Source organism: Aedes aegypti, chromosome 2, assembly GCF_002204515.2.
Source record: "Aedes aegypti strain LVP_AGWG chromosome 2, AaegL5.0 Primary Assembly, whole genome shotgun sequence".
NCBI classification, from domain to species: domain Eukaryota; kingdom Metazoa; phylum Arthropoda; class Insecta; order Diptera; family Culicidae; genus Aedes; species Aedes aegypti.
In genome coordinates, this window is record NC_035108.1 from 212,947,991 (window position 1) to 212,972,999 (window position 25,009).

A 25,009-nucleotide genomic window follows, 5' to 3' on the forward strand; every position below is an offset into this window, starting at 1 on the left:
CGGATATCATTCAGATTGTTTTTGCGGTCAGGCGGCAGATAAATGACACCAATGCTCACTTTGACTTGATGCATATCCACTCTCACCCATAATTGCTCAATGGAATCGTGGCAGATTCACGAAAACTGCTGAAGTTCGAAGAGATGGCGATAAGTACTCCTCCTCCTCTGGATTTGCAACTATTGACGGAGCTGCGGTCGTTTCTATACACACGATAATGATTTCCGAACAGTTGTGCAGAATATATTACGTCGTTGAGCCAGGTTTCAGTCAAGACGATGATATCGTACTCGTTTTCGCTTACCGCCAAGAAAAAGTCGTCAATTTTTGTCCGGAGCCCTCGAACATTTTGGTAATATATGCGCACTGTGTTTGGAGTTTGATGGTTGCTAAAACACGAGCGTGCGTCAGTACTTGAAATATTACTATCGAAAGGGGACTTGCCTGAAGTAAAAGGGCGGAAGCCACACTCAGATGCAGGACCAGAACGACTGTGATGGCCGGAACCTGCAAGCGCGACTGATCCGAGGGGCTTGGGGGGTTCCTTCGTGCTACAGGCAGTGCGTTCTGGTTGAAGAGATGCGTCAAATATTGGACCCAAAGGAGTAGGATTCGCACAGTTGACACGTTCTCGTATATTGTTCAATGAATCAATTGCTCCGCGTGGCACACTAAAACGTAATGTCATATTAGGCAACGAATTGTTCCATAGAGTTGGGTACTTGCCTGGTATAGGTGGGCGGAAGATCCCGTCACCATACTCAACCACAGGACCAGAACGACTGTGATGGCTAGATACAATAGGCGCGACTGGGTCGAGAGGCTCGGGGACTTCCTCAAAGCTGTAGGCAGTGCGTTCTGGTTGAAGAGGAGCTGAAACGCCGAGAAGGCTTTTGGAGATGCTTGCAAACAAGATTCGGAGACATTGCTGAAGGTACTGGAAGTGGAGTATGGTTCAGATACTGATGATGTGAAAGCATTTTGATACTTGCCGGAATGATGATTTCGGTAGACTCTAATTCCAGACTCAAACTCAGGACCGGGATGACTGCTGGTCGCTGGCTGAAATGGCTTGACTGAGATGAGCGGATTAGAGCCTACCTCAAGGCTAGCGAGGAATGTGCATCCCGGTTTACAGTCGTGATGGAACGATATATCATCACGCCATGTCTCCGGTGCCATCGCTGTTGACCTGAATTGCATCCCAAAACCAACTTTGAAGGACACAAAGCTCATATTACTAATGTCAGCGTTTTTTGGAACGAGTTTAACAACCTTGACAACATCGTTATCGCTCAGCCCAACGCATTCTCTTGCAAGTGCGCAAATTTGTTCATCGGTAGTGCTTGGATGGAAGGCGGACATGTACACCCAAAGGAGTTGGTCGTTGTTGGCACTAACAGTTTGAACAGATCCTTTCAATGCTCATGTACCTTTCATGTTTTGCAGTTTCTGATCAGAGTTCACTGTAAATCCATCATTTCCTCGTTGACGTTTTGCTGAACCAATCAATGATTTATTGCGCACATCAAATCTCCAAGGGTTTGCTGGGGAAAGCCTTGGCGTAGAAGGATTCACATCAATTTTTGAGGATAGTGTTCCAATGACAGTGCTGAGTTTTGCTATACCAGCCTTCATATCGTTGATCGTATCACGGAAATCAGCATCAGTTGTATCACAGCGGTTAGTTAAGTTGCGGAAATGATCATTACAAATTTATTTATCGCTTATCACATTTATCGCTTATTACCATGCACATATATGGAGCATCAAGATAAACTGAAATGTAAACGACCAATCCCTTATAAGTCAAATGTACTTTATATTTACACTATCATGTAAAATTCAACGCACTTATGCAATTCTCGCGGAACATTACTAAAGGACCTATCTAACATTGAGAGGCTCTCTATGTTTACTTTCTCTTTCATTAATAACTGAGTCACATTAACCTCTTCTGTTGCGTTTTTTGTATGAAACGCTAGTCAAGGAAATTGACTTTCGATCTATAGTGAAAAACTTCTCAAAATCTTTAGTATTCCACTGTTATAATCAAAAGAGAACGAGAGAGGAGAGAATCTCTCATTTGTACATAGGTCCTTTAGTAATGTTCCGCGAGAATTATCCCTTAATCGATGCTCAAAAATCCAACGAACCTTGCTCAATTCTTTTGGATGGTTTTAGTTTACATGGATTGACACAAATCAACACTGTAATCAATCGCAATGGAAAACTAGTTGACCTGGTGCTAACCAATGAACCAGGTTTAGAAATCTGTTCTGTTTCTGAAGCTATTGAACCACTGGTTGCACTAGAACCTGTTCATCCTGCTCTAGAAGTGTCGATCAAGTTGATCAAACCAATTATTTTCGAAGATATTCCGGAATCACCTAACCTGGACTTCCGGCGAGCGGATTACGAAGCGTTGAATGATGCAATTGCCGCAACCAACTGGGAATTCCTTGAGAATGCTACCGACATTGATGATTCAGTGGAATACTACACCGACGTTGTGAAACGGATAATTGCTGATAATGTTCCATTGGAAGACCTCCCTGTAAACCAATATGGTCCGACCCTCATTTGCGCAAATTGAAGAGTCTGAGAGCAAAGGCTCTTCGAAAGTACAGTAGATCGCGATGTCCTTCCCAGAAACGATTGTTCAACTATGCTAGCAACCGATACAGGCTTTACAATCGTTTGCTGTATAAACGGTATGTATTACGCACTCAAGATAATCTTCGCCGCAACCCAAAGCAGTTCTGGTCTTTTGTAAAAACCAAGAGGAAAGAAAATGGTCTACCTGCTGAAATGCATCTTGAAAGTGAAACCGCTTCTACGGTGCTGCATAAGTGCAACTTGTTTGCCAACCACTTCAAGCGCACATTTAACACCGATTCCGCATCCGAATCACATGTCACTGAAGCACTCACCAACACGCCAAGAGACGTTATCGATTTCAATATGTTCAGAATATCTGAAATCAACGTCAAGGACGCCATTGATAAGCTGAAATTCTCCTATTCTGCTGGCTCGGATCAGATTCCATCTTGCATCCTGAAGAAATGTTTTAGTGAATTCGTCAAACCGCTTATATTACTATACAATGCCTCCTTGCAGCAACGTAAATTTCCCACGGCTTGGAAGTTGTCAGAAATGTTCCCTGTCTATAAAAAGGGGATAAAACAAACATCGAGAACTACCGTGGTATCACTTATTATGCCCTACATCAAATGTTTTTGAGATTATTATCAACGACGCGTTATTCGCCAGTTGCAAAAACTACATTTCACCGGATCAACACGGTTTTTTCCCCAGACGATCTGTCTCTACTAATTTGGTTAGCTTCGTTTCTGACTGCCTTCGGAACATGGATTCCGGTAATCAAATTGACGCTGTATATACCAACCTGAAAGCTGCATTCGATCGGGTGGATCTAGCCATTTTGTTAGGCAGACTGGAGAAAATTGGAATGTCAGCACCTTTCGTCTGCTGGTTTAAATCCTACCTCACGAATCGGGAACTTTACGTGAAGATTGGATCAGAAAAATCGATGAAATTCAGCAACCTCTCAGGCGTCCCTCAAGGTAGCAACCTCGGGCCTCTGCTCTTTGTTATTTTTATCAACGAAATTGCGATGATCCTTCCGCCAGGATGTCGGGTCTTTTATGCAGATGATGTAAAAATTTACATGGTGATCAAATCTCTCATCGAATGCATGGAACTACAGAGTCGGCTGAGTTGTTTTCTAACGTGGGCGTTACTCTAGATAGTGCTCTTACGTTTCGCACTCACTACAACGACATTATCAAGATCTCTGACGAATTTCGCGACCCAACTTGCCTACGCTCATTATTTTGCTCACTTGTTCGTCCTATTTTGGAATTCAGCGTCGTGGTGTGGTGCCCTCATCATGCGCGTATGGAAGCAGTAAAAAAGATGTTTGTGAAGTTCGCCCTCCGTGGTCTTCCATGGCTCGACCCATTGAACCTGCCCTCATATGAAGATCGCTGTCGCCTTCTTGGGCTAGTCACATTGGAACGAAGACGTTTTAATGCTCAAGCAATTTTTGTCGCTAAAATATTGAAGGGTGAAATCGATTCTCCACCGATTCTTCAGGAAATCAATTTGTACGCACCAGAAAGGAGACTTCGACAACGTGATTTTCTTCAGCTTGGTGCGCGTAATGCCCAGTACGGTCAATATGATCCTGTTAGATATATGTGCTCTTCTTTTAATGCAGTATTTGATCTTTTCAATTTTAATGTGTCTTGTGATAGTTTTAGATTTCAATTGTGTCAGAGGCGTTAAATGTTATTCAATTTTTCATTAATGTTTGTTTTTCATACGTGATTTAAGTTTTGTAGTAGTTTAATTAGTTAAGGTTTTCATTAAGACCAATGTTGCGTCATATGAATGAAAGTTGAATAAATAAATAAATAAGAAAGCGTTTACATTAGGGCATATGCATTTTTGAACAATTCTCATGCTTATTCGAAAGACGGTATTATAAAACCGCAACTTTTTGTTGGATAACTTGCAGTGATATTCCACTAAAGTAATTAAATATAAAGTTGCGTGATTTTCTTTTATTTATTACATCTAGCGCCAAATTTAGGTTTGACGAGCAGGGCATCCTATAATCAATTGGAGCACTTCCAACCTGATTTTTAGTCTGTTATTATTTTCGACTGTTCTTTGCTCAACTTCATGGTGGAAACAGAGCGTAAAATTAAGGAAAAAAAATCCTATTTAAGGTGAAGATGAATCGAAGCCAAACTTCAAACTTTTTAGAGCACAAAATTAGAGAACCTAACACTTGTTTGAGCTGAATACCTAATCGATTGGTCGCCACCAGGTATTTGTGATCTTGAAAATTTCAGGTTTGGCTTCGATTTATCTTCACCATAACGAGAAGATTGGAGAGTCCAATTTGTTATGTATAATAAAAACAGATCAAACATCAGCTATATTTATGAAATTTTACAAAAATCGACGTTATTAACTAATCTTTAAATTATTTTATATAATTTTCATTCAAAAATGTTATACTTCTTTTAACACCGCCAACGATTCGACGCTGCCTAGAAAGTGTATTGAATGTTTTTACACATGTTGGAGCAAGCGAAAAAAATCGGATGCATTGCTCTCAGCTTGGTTTTTGATTAGAAATTTTGATACGTAATTTACGTAATGTAATACTAATACTCACCATTTATCCATTTCATCCAACTTAAAATCTAGAATATATCATCATGATCGTAACACACCAGCTCTCGGTTATCTTTGTGTTTGCCTTTCTGCGAGCGGTACGTAGCTAAAAGAAAAAAAGGAAATTATGTTGAATATTTTTCCTTGACTCTTACGCACGTTCTATGTTACCTAAAGCAGACCATGTAGAAGACGATCCAGCATCGTTTATTGGATTTATTTGCGGTTGCCGTCTTGCCAGTTGCACCTGAAGCTGGATACCACCGACAGTCTTGCTGTGGAGCTAGAAACATATCATAGGATATCATGTCATAGCACTGTGTATTATTTTCTAGATTTCATGCTCTTTTTGAATAGCGCTCAAACCGTTGATTTTAGCGATATAGTTTGTTCGGAGAAGTTTCTTGGTATATTAAAGCGCAACTTTTGACGAAAAAAGTTTTGTGATCAATCCACCTAGCAGTGAGATAGAAAAATTAATTTTTCAAAACATTTAGATAGACATATGGTGTCTTCGGCAAAGTTATAGAATTAGCAATTTGAAACAACTTTGTCGAAGACACGATTTTTCTATCTCTTATACTTTTTGAGATATATGCCGTTGTATGTGAATGGCCCCTAAAAATCATACTTTTCATCATAACATTTTTCCAAGATTTTTAACATTTTTTGTGTTTTCTACAAAGTTGTATGTCATGAAAAAAACCCGTTTAAAAATTTAAGTAAAAAGTTATGAGAAAAAATGATTCTGAACGAGTTTTTTCATACAAATTTGTGTACTTTGTGTTAAAAAATTCGTAACTCTTTTACAAGATTTTTATTATTTTTCATGTCTTTTACAAAGTTGTTGAACACCTTAAAACGCGTGTTTTTGCTGAACATCGCACCTCTCTATCTCTTAAAGTAAAAGAATTAGCAGTCGAATTCGTTTTAATAAAGCTTATTTGTTTGATAGTTAAAACCCAAGCAAAGACGCTTATAGACAAAAGTTTTTATCAAATGTCGAAAGGGAAGATATGGTACTTTCATCATTTGTAAGAGTTGTCTGCGCCATTTTGCGCCGAAGCCAGTTATAGAGGCCTAAACTACCCCTTGAAAAAAGAATAATTCATGAATAACTTTGTTACTTCAAAAGATAGAGTGATGATATGTTCAGCAAAAACACGGGTTTTTTCATGAAAAATAACTTTGTAGAAAACACAAAAAATGTTAAAAATCTTGGAAAAATGTTATGATGAAAAGTATGATTTTTAGGGGCCATTCACATACAACGGCATATATCTCAAAAAGTATAAGAGATAGAAAAATCGTGTCTTCGACAAAGTTGTTTCAAATTGCTAATTCTATAACTTTGCCGAAGACACCATATGTCTATCTAAATGTTTTGAAAAATTATTTTTTTTATCTCACTGCTAGGTGGATTGATCACAAAACTTTTTTCGTCAAAAGTTGCGGTTTAATATACCAAGAAACTTCTCCGAACAAACTATATCGCTAAAATCAACGGTTTGGGCGCTATTCAAAAAGCGCATGAAATCGAGAAAATAATACACAGTACATAGGAAGCATTTCAACAATGGCACTATGAGCCAATAATCAAAACTTCGCGACAAAACACTTTTTGTTTGAAATTAATTAGCAGAGATGAATTTCGTTTTGTTGAGAACATATAAGATTGTATACATACGATTCTATTCGAGTTATTATAAAACTCCATTGCACTTTATGTTGAGTTTTGTTTGAGTTGAAGATGAACTTGATTGATTGGTCACTTGTGGTGGTGACCGACCAATCGATTAAATTTTCATCCTTTTCCTTTGGTTTTTTATATTAAAATATTGGTTTGCCTTGAGATGTGGCTTCGATGTATCTTTACCTTAAGGTGAAGATGAATCGATGTCATACACTCAAAATAATCCAAACGTCATTGTTACGTGAAAACATACGTGATTTTTTTCCATCGCACTTTTCACGTAGCTCTTACGTTAATCATAGGTAGCCCAGAATGAACGCATGAACTTTTGAACTTCGTCCATTCCACCGTCGCTAAACGTAAGAGCTACGTGGATTTTCCGGTAGCCTTTACGAAGCGTTTCATTAGGACCTAGATGGTTTTGCATTAAATTTAACTGTAATAAAGACCAATCTTATTTCTAATAGGCTTTGGAAGAAAACTAATTCCCAATTGGAAAATGTAAACAAACTTAAAAGATTGTGATATTTTTATTGTCAATCTGAGCATTTTGATTCCTGTTTGTTTCCCCAATGTTGTAAGTTTGGTCTGTCTTGGTGTAGCCTTCGCGTGCTATAATTGATAGAGGTTATAAATCACGTATAAAATATGAAGTAATGCACGTATTCTTCGGTATTCAAAGTATATTTACCTTGAAATCAATCTTACACAGGGTTTAAAGCAGCAGCAGCTTCTGAAGTTCTTCTAAAATCAAGCGGGCGCCATCTTAGGATTTGAGCTCAACACCGAATGTACGTACACTATGCAGATGTCAAAATGAACTCAGGCACCTACGTGAATTCCACGTAAGTGCGATAGGTAACCTCAGTAAACATTACCGAGTCACTATTTGATGGTTATGAATGATTTAGTGATCTTTATCTTAGTCAGGTGAAGTGGAGGTAAAATGAATTTGGAATGATCTACGTGATTTTTCACGTAGCAATGACGTTTGGATTTTTTTGAGTGTACCTCAAAACACCAAGAACACCAATCTGGAGAACCAGATATCCGTTCAAACGGAATAATTGAACGATTGGTCACTCGCTGGTGACCAATTGATCAAAGTTTCAGCATTAAGAATTCCAGTGCGCATCGTACCTTCGTGTTGTGCGTACACGAATTCTTGGAAGTTTGTTTAAAAACTGCCTAAAGCAATAAAACATTTCTTCTCAGTGCTACAGCAACAGCACTCTTCAGTGCTAAAAATAAAGGTACTTTTCAGAGCTACTAAAACAGTACTTTTCAGTACTAGTACGATCCTTGTTTGGAGCCGTGCCTTCGATTTTTCGTTGGCGAAAGCTAGCGGTGGTAATCCTTCTTGGACCCGTCTTGGGAAAAACCCTCTTGGGAGGTCTCGTCTTCTTTCTTTTATCCACTAAACATGATTGCAACTACAAACAAAAGGAAGGGTGAATCTCTGAATTCACAACTTCCATCCAAAAGTGGAATTTGAAACTGTCACTAAACGTGGCAAGAATGGAAGAAATGACGTTTCTTCGGAATGCGAACTTTCTTCCAATGGTTAAATGATTGATATTAATAATTGTATGAGCAATCAGTTCGATGCTCTAGACAAATTTTCCGAACACCAAATCAAAGCAGTCTCTAGCCCTGGATATTTGATTCAAGTGAGAAAGCAAAGAGTGCCGCCTATCGTGGTCAATTGTTCCCAATTTTGGGGATTTAGGCAGGAGATCTTGAACTCCATTAGAGAAATCTCAAACATCTTGAAGAGAAGAAGCACAATTTTTTTACTTATGACGCCAAAACTGAACGTTTGTTCAAAGTCGTTTTGAAAAGTCTCTCAAGTGAATATAAGTCACCTGAAGAGAGCAGAAATGGAATAAATGCTTTACTTGAATTTTACTTGGTCCAAGTGATCATTATTAAAAAGAGAACCCAATCTGGCATTGTTCGGAAAGGGCTTTCTCAAGAATATTATTTAGGGGTCTATTTTGTAATTCGAGCTAATTCACGTGACTCGTCAGTAGTCATTGTCGATCAAAGTAAGCATGCATATTTCAGATGTCACCCGTCGACTACCATAGTAATCCAGTCACATAAAGTGACAACTGTCGATAAACTCGAGTGACAGAGCCAAGTCGAGCGAAATTTTTTGTCGATAGTGACTCCAGTCGAGTCGTTTTTGATCGACTCGACTTATAAAACAGGGCCCTTAGTTCACTTTAACAAAAAAGAACTAAATAATATTAACTTATATTCGATGTCCCATGTGTGACATGGGAACATTTCCAGAAACCTGGAGGAAATTATCAGAACCCTACTCAGTGCCGTCGGTGCCAAAAGTTGGGTCATGGAACAAAAAAAATGTCGCATGGATGCTACATGCGTGATTTGCGGAGGTTCTTCTCACGCCAAGGATGTCTGTCCAGTGAAGGAAGATACCGATAAGTTCATATGCGCCAATTGCGGGGCAATCATAAGTCAAATTTTTGGGCTTGCCATTCGCGTAGGCGAGTCTTCGACGCTCATGCCAGGCAGACAACGAGTTTCGAACAATGCTCATCTTTCAGTTAACGATCGATTGAATAGGAATTATACCCATCAGATGGATTATAGTCATGTTCATTCACAAACTAATTTTAATCTGTCGGGTAACCGTTCGAATCTTTTAATTTCGAATGTATCTACCCATGGAAAACCCTTTGCCGCTATCGTAGCAGGTCATTTGAACTCCTTCCCTTTGCATACTATGAGTACCCGTTCTACTTGTTTCAAATCAAATGAAAAAAAAAACCCTGCCGCCCCCAGAAACTTCTATTCCGCCTATTCGGCTACCGAAAATTCTGACGGAAAAACATTAGATAATGTACCCACTTCAAGTGATATGTCTCCCTCTGATTTTATTTTTTTAACAATAGACCATTTCCGTCAGATCTAACCCCCAGTTTTTGTATTTTTTCTTCGAAAGACAATCCTTTTTAATGAATATTAACGCTTTCAGATTTTGTTTATATGCACTCCTGATTTTCTTGCAAATTTTTGAAAACATGGATACTCACCACATTTTGAAAAATAATTCGAGATGCGGCACAGTTTGTTCAACCCTATGGGTATCAGCGTGGTGATTTTGCAACAGTTTTTCGATTCCACCCCTGCATTGGGATGCTTGTTTACATTTGCAAACGTCAAATCAGGTGCGCGCTCAAACTGACCGTGATCCCGGTCAGGGCGCCCCAAACAGGAGCGCCACCGAAACTACTCAAACAAACGTTTTTAAACCAGGTTGGAACTGGCGCCGCGCAACCCGTTCTGAATCACAGTTCCAACTCCAACCCGATTCAAGTCTTCCTTTAGGAAAATATATTTTCCTCCACAGATTAAAAATTCAAAACCACCCCCTAACAACAAATCTCTCACCCACCCAGCAGTTACGGTACCGCTAGTTCTATTAGAGGCTATTTTTTACCATTCATACCGACAAATGCCTTAAGCTATCTGTTGGCTGTTGATCCGGAAGATTTCCGCCTTGAGGCAGCAACAGCCGCGCAAGGAAATTTTGAGCGGCTGTTGCTGCCTCTAGGCGGAAACTTCCGGCATATTCAATCCCTTCGTCGGCACAAAGCAGAGTGTTCAGGCATCTGTCGACTACAATCTTTGCGTTACAGAACCGTGTAGTGTTCGCCGGGTGCGGTCATAACCGGCCGGCACGGTGATTACGGAGACTTCAGGAGCCGTGAAGGAAGGAGGGAGCGAAACCGCAACGGATGATGAATGAAAACATAAACAAAAATCATCTGGTCATGCCAGCTGATCGTAAATTCACCACAACGTGGTGGCAACACCATAGGGGAAAAAGGGGTCTGCATTTTTTCGAGGTGAAACAAATTGTAGGGGACCGAGGGGTGAACTAACGTGCCGCAAGTTTTTCATTGTTTTCTAATAGTTAAAGGCTCCAAAACATATCGGTTCCTTAAGAAAGTTTGTTCAGTAAATTGACAGAAAGCATGTTAGCCCATAAAAAAATTTCACGGAAATGGTCTATTGAATCAAATGATTTATGCAATGTTCAAAACCACCACTATGACTGAAGCAGTCCAAGTTGGTGTAAAATTTACTAATCAAATTGTTATTGGATTACGTTCTTCTAATGGATCCGAATAATAATTTATATATTTTAAATTGGAATGCTCGTTCTTTGAATGGTATCCTGCCGTTATACGCATAAATGTCCCATGTTTCAAACTATGAAGCCGAGAAAAACAAGATTAAAGATTTTGGCACATTTATGCTCCCAATTGATAGATGTCATAATAAATTTGAAAAATTTCTTTACATTAATATTAGGGAATGGGTGTATTTTAGAGTCAAGAGTAAATTTCAACTAAAAATATGAATTTTGCTATGAAATTAATAGTGGGACGGTGATCCTTAGAAATACGGTGTTTTGGAGTAATTTCTACGCATAAGAATCCCACTAATTGTAGCAGACCGATTTTGACCAAACACACTTAATATGGTAGCTTTGACTTGATGGTAGCTTTGACGTGAAATTTATACCGAAAGTGGAGGATGTGTATTGTAAAGCCTATGTTAAGGGTCCGTACGAAGGTTCATGTGGCATTTGGCAAAGTGGAGCCGTATGTACAGGGGATAGGCAAAATTTTCCTTAATCCAAATGCTGATAACGATATGAAAAATTGATGAAATTGTATGCATTCGGAAGCAGTCGACGGAAAATTTGGATTCTGTGCTCCAAGGCGGCATCCACAAATTACGTAACGCTCGAGGGGGAGGGGGGAGTAGGCTCAAGCGTTACGGCTCATACAAAAATTTTAAAATTTTCGTACAAAAAGCGTTACGGAGGGGGGGAGGGGGTCAAAAATTTCCAATTTTAGCGTTACGTAATAAATGGACGCTGCCCAAGCAGTCACGAATAATGTTCCACTGCGTCGCCCGCCCAGCAAGCCGCCTTGGTCTAACAGACGTAATTGTCTACTTAGGCGCCGACGTTCTGCTGCCCTTCGGTGCTATTGCAATAATCGATCGCAACAGACAAAATTGGCATTCATTGAAGCAAGTCGTGAGTACAGGAATTATAATGCTTTACTGTATGCTCGCTATAAACGAAGAACGGAACAGAACCTTTGTACGAACCCAACACAATTTTGGTCGTTCATAAATTCGAAAAGGAAAGAATACGGCCAACCGACATCGATGTACCTAGACGAGCAGTCAGCCGACTGCACCAGCGACAAATGCGAACTCTTCGCGGCACAGTTCCAACGTGCTTTCAACAATTACGTTGCTGCGCCATCGCAAGTTCATGTTGCATTGGATGATACTACTCGTGATGTCTTCAGCTATGAAATGTTTGAAATCTCTGAACGGGAAATAGCAAGTGCGATAACCAAGCTGAAGCCCTCCTACTGTGTAACACTCCTGGACCAGACGGGATTCCGCCAGCGCTACTAAAAAGATGCTCAGCGTTGCTTATATCTTTGGTGAAGCTGTTCAATCGTTCACTTGGATGCCGCGTATTCCCACAAAGTTGGAAAATGTCGTTCCTATTTCCAATTCATAAAAAAGGTGACAAACGTAGCGTGAGTAATAACCGTGGTTTAACTTCACTATGTGTCTGCTCAAAGGTATTTGAAATTATCATCAACGACTCCATATTCAAAAGCTGCAAACAGTATATCTCCAGTGATCAGCATGGTTTCTTCCCGAAAAGGTCGGTTGAGTTTTCAACGCAATGCATACGAGCGATCGATGCTGGTAAACAGGTGGACGCAGTGTATCTGGACTTCAAAGCGGCGTTTGATCGTATTGACCACGGAATCCTTTTACAAAAACTTCGCAAATGTGGCGTGTCCGATAGCTTCATCGATTGATTTGAATCATATCTCACCAACCGATCGTTATGCTTAAAAATAGGCTCTATTGAGTCGAGCTCATTCACTAATTTATCCGGAGTGCCACAAGGCAGCAATTTTGGGCCTTTGTTGTTCTCGCTATTTATCAACGACGCATCTCTAGTCTTACCGCCTGGGACCAGGCTGTTCTACGCCGATGGTACAAAAGTCTATATGATCGTCGACTCCTTGGATGACTGCCATCACCTTCAGAGATTGTTGGATGCTTTCGAAGCGTGGTGCTCACAACGTGTCCGTGATTTGGGCGTTTGGTAGGACGAAGAATTCACGTTCAACTACCACTTCAATGACATCGTTTTGAGAGCAAACAAACAGCTTGGTTTTGTTCTGAAGGTGACAGAAGGTTTCAGCAACTCGCTGTGTCTGAGATCTCTTTACTGCGCCCTAGTTCGTTCGATTCTGGAATTTGCTGCGATAGTGTGGTGTCCGTTCCACACCAGCTGGATTACCCGAATTGAATCTGTTCAGAGAAAATTCCTGCGCCACGCTCTTAGAAATCTTCCTTGGCGTGATCCCAGTAACCTGCCTCTTTACGAAGACCGCTGTCGTTTATTGGGGATTGATACTTTGGAGAACAGGCGTTGTGTATCGCAAGCCGCTTTTGTAGCCAAGTTGCTTCAAGGGAACATCGATTCGCCATCCCCTCTGGCTGATGTTAGCATCTACGCTCCAGAGCGGAATCTGCGTAGACGGAATTTTGTCAGTCTCGGCAGTCGTAACGCTCTATACGGACATCATGAACCAACTAGACATATGGCAACGAAATCTATCATCTCTTCGATTTTAACATTACTATGACGACGCTTTGTAATCTATTTGCTGAATACTTTAGACATAGTTAAGTGTGCATTTCATGTAATGTTGTCGTTTATTGCTCGTTCTGTTTGTTACTTTTACTTATATTCATTAAGAAAATACAAATACAAATAAATAAATAAAATAATTAAATAAGTATATCTCCCAGTCATTTGTAATTCTCTGTTTTTTCCGCTTTTCCAGAATTTCCCGGATGGATGATCACTAGACTGATGCAAATTTTGAAATTTTTGCTCCCCTATGCTTAAACGGTGTCAAATATGATAAAAATCATTCTCCCAAAATTTGAAGTGATTTGGAAGAAATTTGGTTGTGCACACGCCATTTGATGTTTATATGGGAATTACTATGAAAAAGGCAAAGCATTTGTGTTCAGTCCTCTAACTGCTCGAAATAATAATCTATGAAATGTGAACAAACTCTTCTCATGTGAAATCTTTCCAGCTACAACTTTGCCGAAGACCGCAATTTGATGGGACGTATGAATAGTTTTGTATTATTGATAACAAAGTCTAAGCCATGCTGAGATGATCATTCAATTACTTTCAGAGCAACACTGCTTTTTTGCTGTAGAACATAGTAGCCTGGATTAGTTGGATCTATTCTACCCACCAGGAGCACCACTGTCGCCTGCCGGGCAGTTTTTTCAGCATGTAAAATGCATACCTACCCAGTTTATGATTATGAATAGCAATTTATCCTGACGTCCAATTAAAATGTGGTCTTCGGCAAAGTTGTAGCTGGAAGGATTTCACATGAGTGTTCACTTTTCCATAAAGCATTAAGACGAAGAGATAGAACAAGAAGGCTGCACACAAAAGGATGGCGTTTTCCATAGTAATATCCATATAAACTTCAAATATCCTGTGCACAGTCCATTTTTTTCTGATTCATTTCAAACTTTGGGAGGATGTTATTTAGGGTCAGGCGGGGCAAGATGAGCACCCTAAGGATAAGCGCGATTTAAGCCTACTTAAACGTTATTATTTTTGTTAAAATTGGTAACCATCCTTATCTTTTACATTATTACTTTGACCTCCAACCATTAAAAGTTTTAAAAAGTGATAAATAGTTTTCCAAATAACACTTTAAAAAATAGCTTTTTTATCATCGGTCAAAAAAACTGCGGGGCAAGATGGGCACCCCCATAAAAAGATGCAATTTACTGAAGAAAACTATTATTTTTCAGTGCTTGCAATATCCCAAGATATTATCTCTAATATCTGATAATATTTATCTTCAACTAGCTTAGTTTTTAAAACTTTTATCAGAAAATAAATTTTTTTTTTTTTTTTTTTTTTTTTTTTTTTTTTTTTTTTTTTTTTTTTTTTTTTTTTTTTTTGCCTTTATTATAGAGGCTTTAAATTATTGAATTCATTCGCCTCTTAAAGTAGATTTAAATATTTACAATAATTCATACAATTTCGCTCTTCTGAGAAACGCTAATAACTTTCCTTCTGATTTTCTGTCATTCTTTAAAATGTTTTTCATTGATTTAGCTAATCCTATTTTGTCTCTGAGACTTTTAAACTGATTACAATGGATTAGAATGTGTTCTATGCTGTTCTCTTCTTGACACATGCTGCAGATTGGAGGGGACCTTTATCTAGTATGTGACCTTTGGTGAGCCGACTGTGTCCTGTACGACACCTAGTTAAACATTTTTGTTCTGCACGAGCTGGTCTGTCGATCCATTTTGTAGTAGTAGGCTTAGTGACTCTAAGCTGATTTTCGGTTGATTCATTCAGCCATGCTTCATTAAATTTTGTATAAACGAGATTTCTAAACCATTTAATTAGATCTTCTTTCGGGGTTCCTTCTTTTAGTGGTCGGCTGGTCCGTCCTCGTTTGGCTGCTTCGTCGGCGGCTTCATTTCCGACAATGTTGACGTGTCCTGGAACCCAGACGAAAACTATCTTCTTTTTTCCAAGGGTTTTTTCGATTTGTTGGATAAAGGGATGCTTCGATGCTCCTTTATGCAATGCTTCTAAACAGCTTGCAGAGTCCGTTACGATGATAGCCGGTGACTTTTTGGGCACTAGTAATATTGCCCTGGCCAAAGCGGCAGCCTCAGCTGAGAAAATAGTGCATGCTGGAGGAAGTTGTCTTTCGAAATTGATTTTGTCGCTTACTATTCCGAATCCAGTTCGGTTACCAGCGACTGACCCGTCAGTGTAGAAGTGCTTATGATGTGCGTACTTCGTTCGAACCAATTCGAAGAAGAGGTTTCTGGCTATAGTAGGAGAGTTTCCTACTTTATATCCACTTTTGATTGACCAATCTATGGATGGTACTTTGTCCAACCATGGTCTGCAGTGCGGTCTATGTAGTTTGCTTATAGGAGGTATACCACATCCAGTTATAGTCCTCATTGCGTTGTCAGCATCCTGAAGTACCGAGAGATGTACATTGGCATTTTTTTCAGTAATTCCAGCTGCTCGTGCAGTGAGCGTTAGTGCTGCTTTATATTTGAATGGTAAACATCCAGCTTCCGCCAATACAGATTGCGTGGGTGTGGTAGGGTAAACTCCTGATGCTATTCGGACGATTTTGTTGTAAATGCCTTCAAGTTTACTTACGTTTTGCAGACCTACGATTTCAATTCCATAAAGCATTTTCGAAACACATATAGCTTCTCCTATTCGTAAAAGAACAGTTCTTGACGCTTTTCTGGAAATTGCCTTTAGGAAGTTTATTTTGTTACGAAGACTTTCCTTAATCTCCCTTACATGACGACAGAAGCTGCGGCGTTGGTCAATTGTAACTCCGAGGATTTTTGCGTAGCGTACCACGCGAATAGTGCCGCTATGAATTAAGGGTTCAACGTTCCATGCTCGCATATGGTGATGTTTGCGCTGGCAAACGTGGAGAATTGAAGATTTTTTGCCTGAAAGCAGAAAACCTCTTGTTTCAGCCCAATGCTCGACAGCTTTAATTCCCTCAATGAGCCGTTGTCTGGTAGGTTTGGCTGATTTACCAGTTACTATTAACACAATGTCATCAGCGTAAAGCAATATTTCAATTTTCTTCGGAACGCAAGAGAAAATGGAATTCATTGCGAGTATAAAAAGTGTCGGGGAGAGAACTGACCCTTGTGGGACACCATTTTGCTGGGATTTTGATTCAGATCGTTGTCCATTTATACTAACTTCAAAGATGCGATCACCGAGGAATTCTCTTATACATTTGACCATTCTTTCCCCAGGGTTTGTTTTGCAAAGTTCGTTGAAAATGTATGGTCTGCTTACTCGATCGAACGCCTTTGTCAGGTCGAGGATACCGATGTCGCAATGTAGATCGTTTGCCTTTGCATTTTCAAGAATGTCTCGCAGGTCTGAAAAATACACCGATGTTCCTTTGCCTGCTCGAAACGCATATTGACTATCATGAAGAATTTTGTTTGTCTCTAGATGGGTTACTAAGCGATGGTTGATCATCCGTTCATATATTTTGCCCAAGCAGTTTAAAAGCGTTATTGGTCGAAATCCTTCTGTTGAGTTGTGCTTTTCTCCAGCCTTTGGTATGGGAATAACTATTCCCGATCTCCAAGATTGTGGAAAAGTGCCTGTTTTCCATAGCTGGTTGTATAGTTCGAGTAGTTTGATTTTACAGCTGAATGGTAGACGCTTTACCATCGGATACCCAACATTATCGACCCCGACAGAATGCACTTTGGATTTATCTATTGCGTTGAGAAGCTCCTGCATTGTAAATGGCTTATCTATTACTGGATTGGACAAAATTTGGTATTCGGCGAAATCCGATTGAAGATTTGGAGTGTTCATGTCGGTCGCCGATGCGTGCTCAAAAGTTTCCGCAAATGCATTGGCAATTTTTCGAGTATCTGTTGTAAATTGGCCTTTTACACATAGCCCGCTTGAAATTGTTTTTCGTTTGCCGCTGAGTTTTATTGAAGTTTTGCCAGATTTTGGCCGAGCCAGTGGTAGGGGTGAATGATTCACAAAATTGGTTCCACGATTGAACTTTAGCGTCTTCAATGATTTTCCTGGCTTCGGATCTAGCTTTTTTAAATTGTCTCAGTGCTTCTTCTTTCTTTGGATCTCCATCATCGAGTTTCCGCAAGGCTCGTAACTTTTTCCTCCGTATTTTGACTGCTTTACTTACAGTTTTCGTCCACCATATTTGAGAAGTTTTTCCTGCCTTTCCCGATGATTTTGGAATGGTGACAGTCGCAGCTTCTATAATGGATTGCGTAATTTGCTCAATCGATTGGCTTGAGATTGATGAAAATTTGATATCAACGAGTTTCTCGTATGCAGCCCAATCCGCATCTTTATACAGCCACCTTTTTGGAACCGTATGCTTGGGAATTGGATCGTTAGTGGAGACAATGATAGGTGCATGATCGCTTCCCATAAAGTCGTCGTGGACGTCCCAAAACAGCTTGGGGACGAGACAGTTGGAGGCGATGGTAAGATCAATTGACGAGAAAGTGCCATGAACATCACTGAGGTGCGTGGAGGCCCCGGTATTAATTACATGTAGATTATTGTCTACCGCCCACTCCAACAGCAGTCGGCCCCTCTTGGTAGACTTAGGTGCTCCCCAAGCCTCATGAGCAGCGTTGAAATCACCACTGAAGAGGAAGGGTGGTTCTATGTCCCTAAGAAGTAGATTTAAGTCTACAATAAGCTGATGATCATCTGAGCGGCAGGGGACGTAGATTGAAACGATTGAGACTTCGATTGGCCAGGATATTCGGGAAACGCACACGAGGAGATTAGAGTTGACGTTGACGAAGCTATGGGGTATTTCTTTTAGCACTCCTATTCCAGCTATTCCGCAGCCGCCTTGCTTGTTGCGATTTATAGTTTGCCAGTTGTACTTGCTTTTCAGTAGATTGTCAGTCGTTTTAGTAAACATTTCTTGGAGACTGATGACCGCTGGTGGATTTTGATGAACTAACTGAGACAATTCAGCGTGCCGCTTCCAGATACCTCTAGCATTCCACTGTAGCAGCAATAATTGTTTTGGAGTGTTGCCTATGGGTTCCGATATAGCACTGGAAGTTTCTGAAAGAAGCGGAGAGCAGGAACTATCCTGGATGCGAAAATCATTGATACTTGCCTGTAAAGGTAGGCAAGCCACACCGGCTGCCGCCGAGGGCTCATCAGATAATTCTGGAACATCCTCGGTCAGGGCCGGTGTGGAAAGCCTTGCTCTGCGAGCTATGTTGAAACCAGCGTAGAAGGATGTTGAATTTGAATGACTGCTTGATGAACTTTGCACGAATCCGCGCAGACGATCATAGATTGCGGCATTGCTGACGGCATTTAACGGGAGGTTTTCCAGAACTGTTTCTCTCATGTTATGCTGATATTTGGGCGAGGTCCAGTGGGAGCATGTGATGGCATTGGATACGGCCGTTGTGGAAGGTTGACGGTCAACGGGTTGGGGTAGAGCGTCCCGGATCGTCTTCCTATCTGACAACGCTTTCTTAATAGAAAGTGAGGGGGGTACTTCACATTCCCCACCCTCAAACCGTTTGCAATTCGATTGTTTCCGGGAAATGGCAGAGTTCGTCGTAGGTCGGGTATAGTTGTCAGAGTGATGTATTTTGTTGAGCTGTATATCCGTGATTGATTTAGAGTTCGAGTGGATCAGCCTCGGTTGTTTCCATATTATGATCACCTGAGCCCTCTACTATTATTGCTTCGATAGAAGCGTGTTCTTCATCCGAAATATCAAATTCTGTTAATTCAACTACCGTTTGTTTAGCAGGTATGTCCTTGGATGAAACTGGTGTTGGATTCGATCTTTTTGCAGGATTGCGCGATGTTTGGTTAAGTTGTTGCCGAACTTGAGTCACTTTTTGATCCGTACTTCTTCCAGAGGTTTGGGTTGTTGTCTGGGCCTTGTCGTGATCACTTTTAGTATTGCTTTTGGTAGCCAGATTGCTCGAGGTGATGGGGTTGTCGATAGTGGCGGGAATGTTGATTTCGGGGGGCGACCGGTTGTCCATTAGTTTGGATTTGATGAAAGCCTTCATTTTTTCCATTTGTTGTTGGAGTGCCGTAATTTCCGCGTCTTTCTTAGCGATGAGTGTCTTAACTTCTTCGTTAGCTTGCGATACTGCGAGTCGATCTTGAGCCGTAACTCCAGCGTATGTTCTTCCGTACTGTTCCTCAACTCTTCTCCTAGCTTCCGGGAATGAGAGGTTCATATCAATTTTGGTTTTGATGATCAGGTTTTCTTTCTGATAGACTTTGCATTGACGGCTTGTGGGTCGATGGTTCTCAGAACAATTTCTGCAGTGTGGAGGATTTTTGCAGTCATCATGTTGAGCATCTTCGGAACAGTTTTGACATCGAGTTGGACCAGAGCATCGCTTCTTAGTATGCCCGTATGATAGGCACCCGTAACAAAGCATGGGGTTGGGATAGTAGGCTCTGGTGGGAACCCTTAAAGCCCCTACTTTGATAGCAGCAGGATATGTCGTGGAGCATAACGTTAGGATCAGCGTAGCAGTTTTCACTTTCTCCTTGTCGACAGTCCGAAGAATTCGATGAACATCGACTACTTTCTGGCTTTTCAATTCGTCGAGGATGTCCTTTTCATCCATTCGCAGAAGGTCCTTGCATACAATTACACATCTACACCTATTGAGACCTGGGTGAGGGACAACAGTTACTTCGGTTCCATCAATTAATCGATTCATTTTTAGCAGTCGTTTGAGTTGACTGGAATTCCTGACATGCATTACATAACTATCCCCGTCAGAGTAGGCTTTTTCAATTTCATCTCCAGCAGCTTCTTCAATGGATTTTCCAATTATGAATGGATTATCCGAAATCATGCCACCACCGACTTTCTCCATCAAAAGAATGGTCAGTTCACCAAATTTGTCAGTCGGATCAAGAAACCCAGGTATTGTTCTGCCTGGGGGTCGCGATCCCCCATTATGGTAAAAAGTGGCCATTGGCCACTTTAACACCCTCTTAGCAAGCAATTGCGATGCTGTGGATAGATCTTCTCCAAATACCAGACTTAGTAGTGATAGTTGTCACCAACTATCTACCCCACAAGTGAATTAACAGACAATTTGGTAGTTTGGAATTGATCCGATAATTTTGTTGAGCCCTGTTTGCACAAATGCTTAAGCTCCAGTAGGTAGGCAACCGTTTCAGCCCAAGATATGCGTTATTCGTGTAGAGCTTTCGATGACTGATGATTGTGATGATAACCACACACACTTGGCTGTTGTTGGCTGTTGCAGAGCGCTATTCTTTTTCACAATGTTTGTCTATCTAACTGTCCACTATGAGTTGATTCGATTTCAAGGTCACACTATATTGCAATAGCTGCTATCCCTCCGGATTGGAATCCGTTGGTAGATCTGCTTTTACAGAAGTAATTCCTCGTGGAATCACAGCTATCGATATCAGATGGTCTATTAATATTATTCACCCGAAAAACTTCGAAAACGGCCTTTGCGAGTAGAAACACGTCCGAACGAATAGAACGTCGCATAGACACTGAGAAAATAAATAACTTTTCTTAAATTGCTAAGATTTTACTTAAAAAACGATTAAATTTGTTGTTTGTTTGTATATTTTTAAAAAAAAATTGTTTTGTGCAAAGAAGATACCGTAAGTCAAGCTCACAGCTAAATGTGGTTCTATAATTTCACATTTTACTTAATTTTGAACATAGTGCTCATCTTGCCCCAAGGGTGTAAATTTATTAATATAATCAAAACAATTGAAATATTTTTTAAATTTGATAAAAAGTTTTGCTCTTGATTATCTACAGAAGATTATTCTATAACTATACGACCAAAAACGTATGAATTAATTTGTTTACGCAACAAAAATATCACTTTTAAATGAACAAATCTTATATGAAATAGTAAATTTTTGGACTTCTATGTATTTTGGACAATATTTACGTTGTGCTGTTGATTTTTTAGCTGAAATTTATGGCCATCATATCAATTTAATGATATTCATCAGAACCCCAAATAATGTATTGAAAAAAATCGGTAGGAACTACACAAACTAGGGGTGCCCATCTTGCCCCGGGTGCTCATCTTGCCCCACATTCCCCTACCATAAGTCGTTTAAGCATAGGGGATCCAAAATTTCAAAATTTGCATAACTCTAACCTGGTATCTTTAATGTTATTTGAAATGTATGAAATTTATATTAGAAAATTGACTTTGTTTTTGGTAATATGGAAAACAAGCGATTTTCGATGAAAAATGCCATCATTAACAATATTTTCCCAAAAATCATCTGATCAATCTGATAACGATTATAAATTCAACTCAAAATACATTTTAAACACTCCAAACTCAACTTTTTCTTATATGTTATATATAGTTTGTGTTACTTTAAGCTTGATTTTTGTTCATTATGAAAGTTCTTGGGATTTTGTCGCAAAATTTTGGTTCCTGGATGAAAATTAAATCCCTTACTTACCTCACTTATCGCCTTATCCGCTGATTCCGTTTTGGAGAAGGTTATAAACCCTCGCCCCTTTTCAATTTCCATTGAAATGTTTAATATTTCCCCAAACTCGATGAAGTGTTTCTTCAAGAATTCTTCCGTCACCTTGTTGCCAGAAACATAAACCGTATTGCCGGAGCGTGGTTTGTCCCGAGGAGAATCATTAGCTTTTCCGGCTTGTTCTTCCTTATCGCGCTCATTGGCAAACTGTTGATACAGGTTTGGCGTCCGAGCTGGATCTTTCTCCGTAGGCGTATCAGGACTTGACGCTGGATTAGGCGGTGGAGTTTCCACGGATGAAAACGATTGGTACTGCGCACCTGGGCTGGATTCCTGCTGGGAGCGTTTCCGTTCTTGACCTGCTTAGTAGGGCAAAGAAGAGTTTACATAGAGTAAGGATTGGCAAAAATACAACTTTAGTGGAATAATCAATATTTCCAGAGAAAATGTGCAGTTGAAAAGGAATAAAAATCATATAATGTACCTTCAACATATTTGCTGAACAAAATTGAGTAAAAAAAAATGGGTGATATGTTTAGTTATAATAATTTCAAAATTGATTGTCCTGAACGAACTTTTGCCCCAACGGTGGGTCAAGAGTTCCTATCTAGTGTAAGGCAAAGTTTCCTGACTGAAATATCGATACTTTCTTGACAGGAATACCAGTACAGCGTTGAAAACCCGCGTTATTTCAAAAAATAACGTAATAAACCGCATTTTTTTCATAAAACGAAGGAAAAAATGAGAGATCGACCGAAAATTACCTATAATTTTCTCAAATCTCAATCGATATCTAATATTTAGAGAGCAAGTGTCTTACTAGAAGTGTACTAGAATAGCATTCAAACTACCATAACATTTATAACAATTGTTTTGAATAATACATCAAAGAACAGCTTGAAAGGGAATTTTTGCCCCACCCTTCTTTCTATTGAGGTTCAATTACCTTTCGGCCGTTTGAAGGAACTCTCCTGCTTCGCCTGCGGTTTTTGGATGGCCTGTATGGCCCCACTTTTTATGAGCTTCCTGGCAACTTCGCGAGCATCCCGGGCATCCGCGGGTCGTTTGGGAATCAGATTTTTCTCCGGCTCTTGCTTAGGTGCCTTCAGAGCTTGCAGTGCCTTTTTCTGTAAAATATCAACAAGTTAGAAACAAGAAAAGATGCAGTGCAAATCGGAGGAGTAACATACCTTTTTCTTCAGCTTGGCATATTTGGCTTGGAGCATCAACTCCTCTTCCGTTAAATTTGACGGGAAATGAATGTAAACCATTATGAAATTCGTAATATTTGAGTAATTAAATCGAATTTGGAAATTTTGATTGCTGATTTCACGAACAAAATCGCTTCACTGTTTATAAACAACAGTATAACTGTCATCTGACAGCGTGCCGTGCACACAGAATCAAAATTACTCAAAAAACGAGTTAATGCAGCTTTATTCAAGTCGAGGGGTCCATTGATGCGTTCATCGACACCGCAAAAAAAATACAAGTATTCGCCATTCGCTGGGTACAGTGGGGAAACAGACAAACAGACGAAACACTGACGAAATTTCCATCGACCATTCTTTTGGCGATCATTTTAAATTCGCTCTCAACCAGAGGCGCGCGCGTCGTTTTCCTTCGTATTTGACGTTTCACACTACCGTTATCTGCAGGTCTTGTTGCACGAAACAGTAAATCGTTCAACATGCTTACCAGATGATGATTGTGTAAACCTGAGACGAGACTCGCGAAGACGGTCTTCTTTTTCTGTGATTGCTGAGTTTTTCCTTATTCCACTTTGTGTTTAAACCAATTATTCGCTAGCCGTTCAAATCCTCACATGAACCTCTCAGCAAAAAAGATTGAGTTTGCATCACATCGAATCATAAATAGCCGTTTGAGTAAAATTTCATGCCAGCAAACGTAGCATACATTAGAAATAATTAATCTTCTGCTTAGATTTATCAGCAACTTTGGAAAAAACTGCTCCGCTAACTGAGATTTTCAATAACAATTTACTTTGAACACAATACTTTTCACTTTTTCAGCCATAACAACGGTGGGCTGCATTTGACGTTTCGTGAGAGGGGAATCTGGGCTGCATATGACGTTGATATTTTTCCTCTTCGCGAGTCTCTCTCAGGTGTAAACTCGGTGTTGGATTTTAAAGAAAATTGTTCTACATGTTACATCTGTTTGTCTGTGGTGCGGATTCATTCGTTAGGGGTCCGCTACATGGAATGATTCGATGATTGGATGTTCGCTGGTTGGAAAAAAAAATCCAAATAAAAAGCACTCGAATGTCAAGAGAAGATGTCAAATTGGGTCCTAAAATTTGTAATGAAATCTTGTTTTTATTCAATGACATGAAACAGCATGTTACTGCAACTAATTGAGCATTTTTTCGCGCTCAAATAACCGCTATATTATGTTTAAACTTTAATTTGAAAATTGGGTCCATAAACGAACCTTGACACTTTTGATTTTGTTTGACGTTCGCTTAGTCGACAAAAACACCACAGGGGTTTTAGTTTTAACACTGGGATTGTACCTATCTGACATTTCCAGGCCCATGACAACCATATATCGATACACAGTGTTCTTCGTAGCCAGGATGTCCCGGGCGATAAGTGAATATCGCCCACTGTCAGTTGTAAGAACTGTGAAAATAAAGACCATTGTTTTGTTTAATTGTTTGCTATGGTTTGATTATCAATTTTTGATATTGTTAAATCAGCTAATAACGTGCCAAAAGTTGAAGCACATTAAACACTTCGATGGTTTTGGAAGGAGAGCAAACGTTAAAAGGCATCCTGCAAGCCTCCAAGCAAGCAATCAGTGATTTGATTGCGAAACTTGCTCGATTATGGATCATAAACATTAAACAAAACTTCGCA

General features: G+C 39.9%; 1 protein-coding gene across 2 annotated transcripts; it reads right to left on the reverse strand.

Moving 5' to 3' along the window:
• Positions 1-4,579: 4,579 nt before the first annotated feature.
• On the reverse strand, positions 4,580-23,509 carry LOC5576978 (negative elongation factor E). Of its 2 annotated transcripts, none has more exons than XM_001663023.2 (5): positions 23,318-23,509; positions 23,074-23,254; positions 22,101-22,489; positions 5,383-5,494; positions 4,580-5,317 (listed from the first exon to the last, which is right to left on the reverse strand). In XM_001663023.2, the coding sequence occupies exons 1-5, from the start codon at positions 23,396-23,398 to the stop codon at positions 5,241-5,243; spliced, it is 840 nt and encodes a 279-aa protein (XP_001663073.1). In that variant the 5' UTR covers positions 23,399-23,509; the 3' UTR covers positions 4,580-5,240. The 2 variants fall into 2 exon arrangements, with proteins under 2 accessions (XP_001663073.1, XP_021699593.1); XM_021843901.1 differs by having other exon boundaries at positions 22,101-22,486; positions 23,318-23,506.
• Between the last annotated feature and the right edge of the window lie 1,500 nt (positions 23,510-25,009).

Bases quoted from the DNA above. Each gene is read 5' to 3' on its own strand.
- LOC5576978 (XM_001663023.2), bottom strand. From the start codon at position 23,398: ATGGTTTACATTCATTTCCCGTCAAATTTAACGGAAGAGGAGTTGATG. The intron at 22,490-23,073 runs GTAATTGAACCT...TGCCCTACTAAG, and splicing joins TTCCTTCAAACGGCCGAAAG to CAGGTCAAGAACGGAAACGC. The intron at 5,495-22,100 runs GTAAGTAAGGGA...ATATGTTTCTAG, and splicing joins CGGATAAGGCGATAAGTGAG to CTCCACAGCAAGACTGTCGG.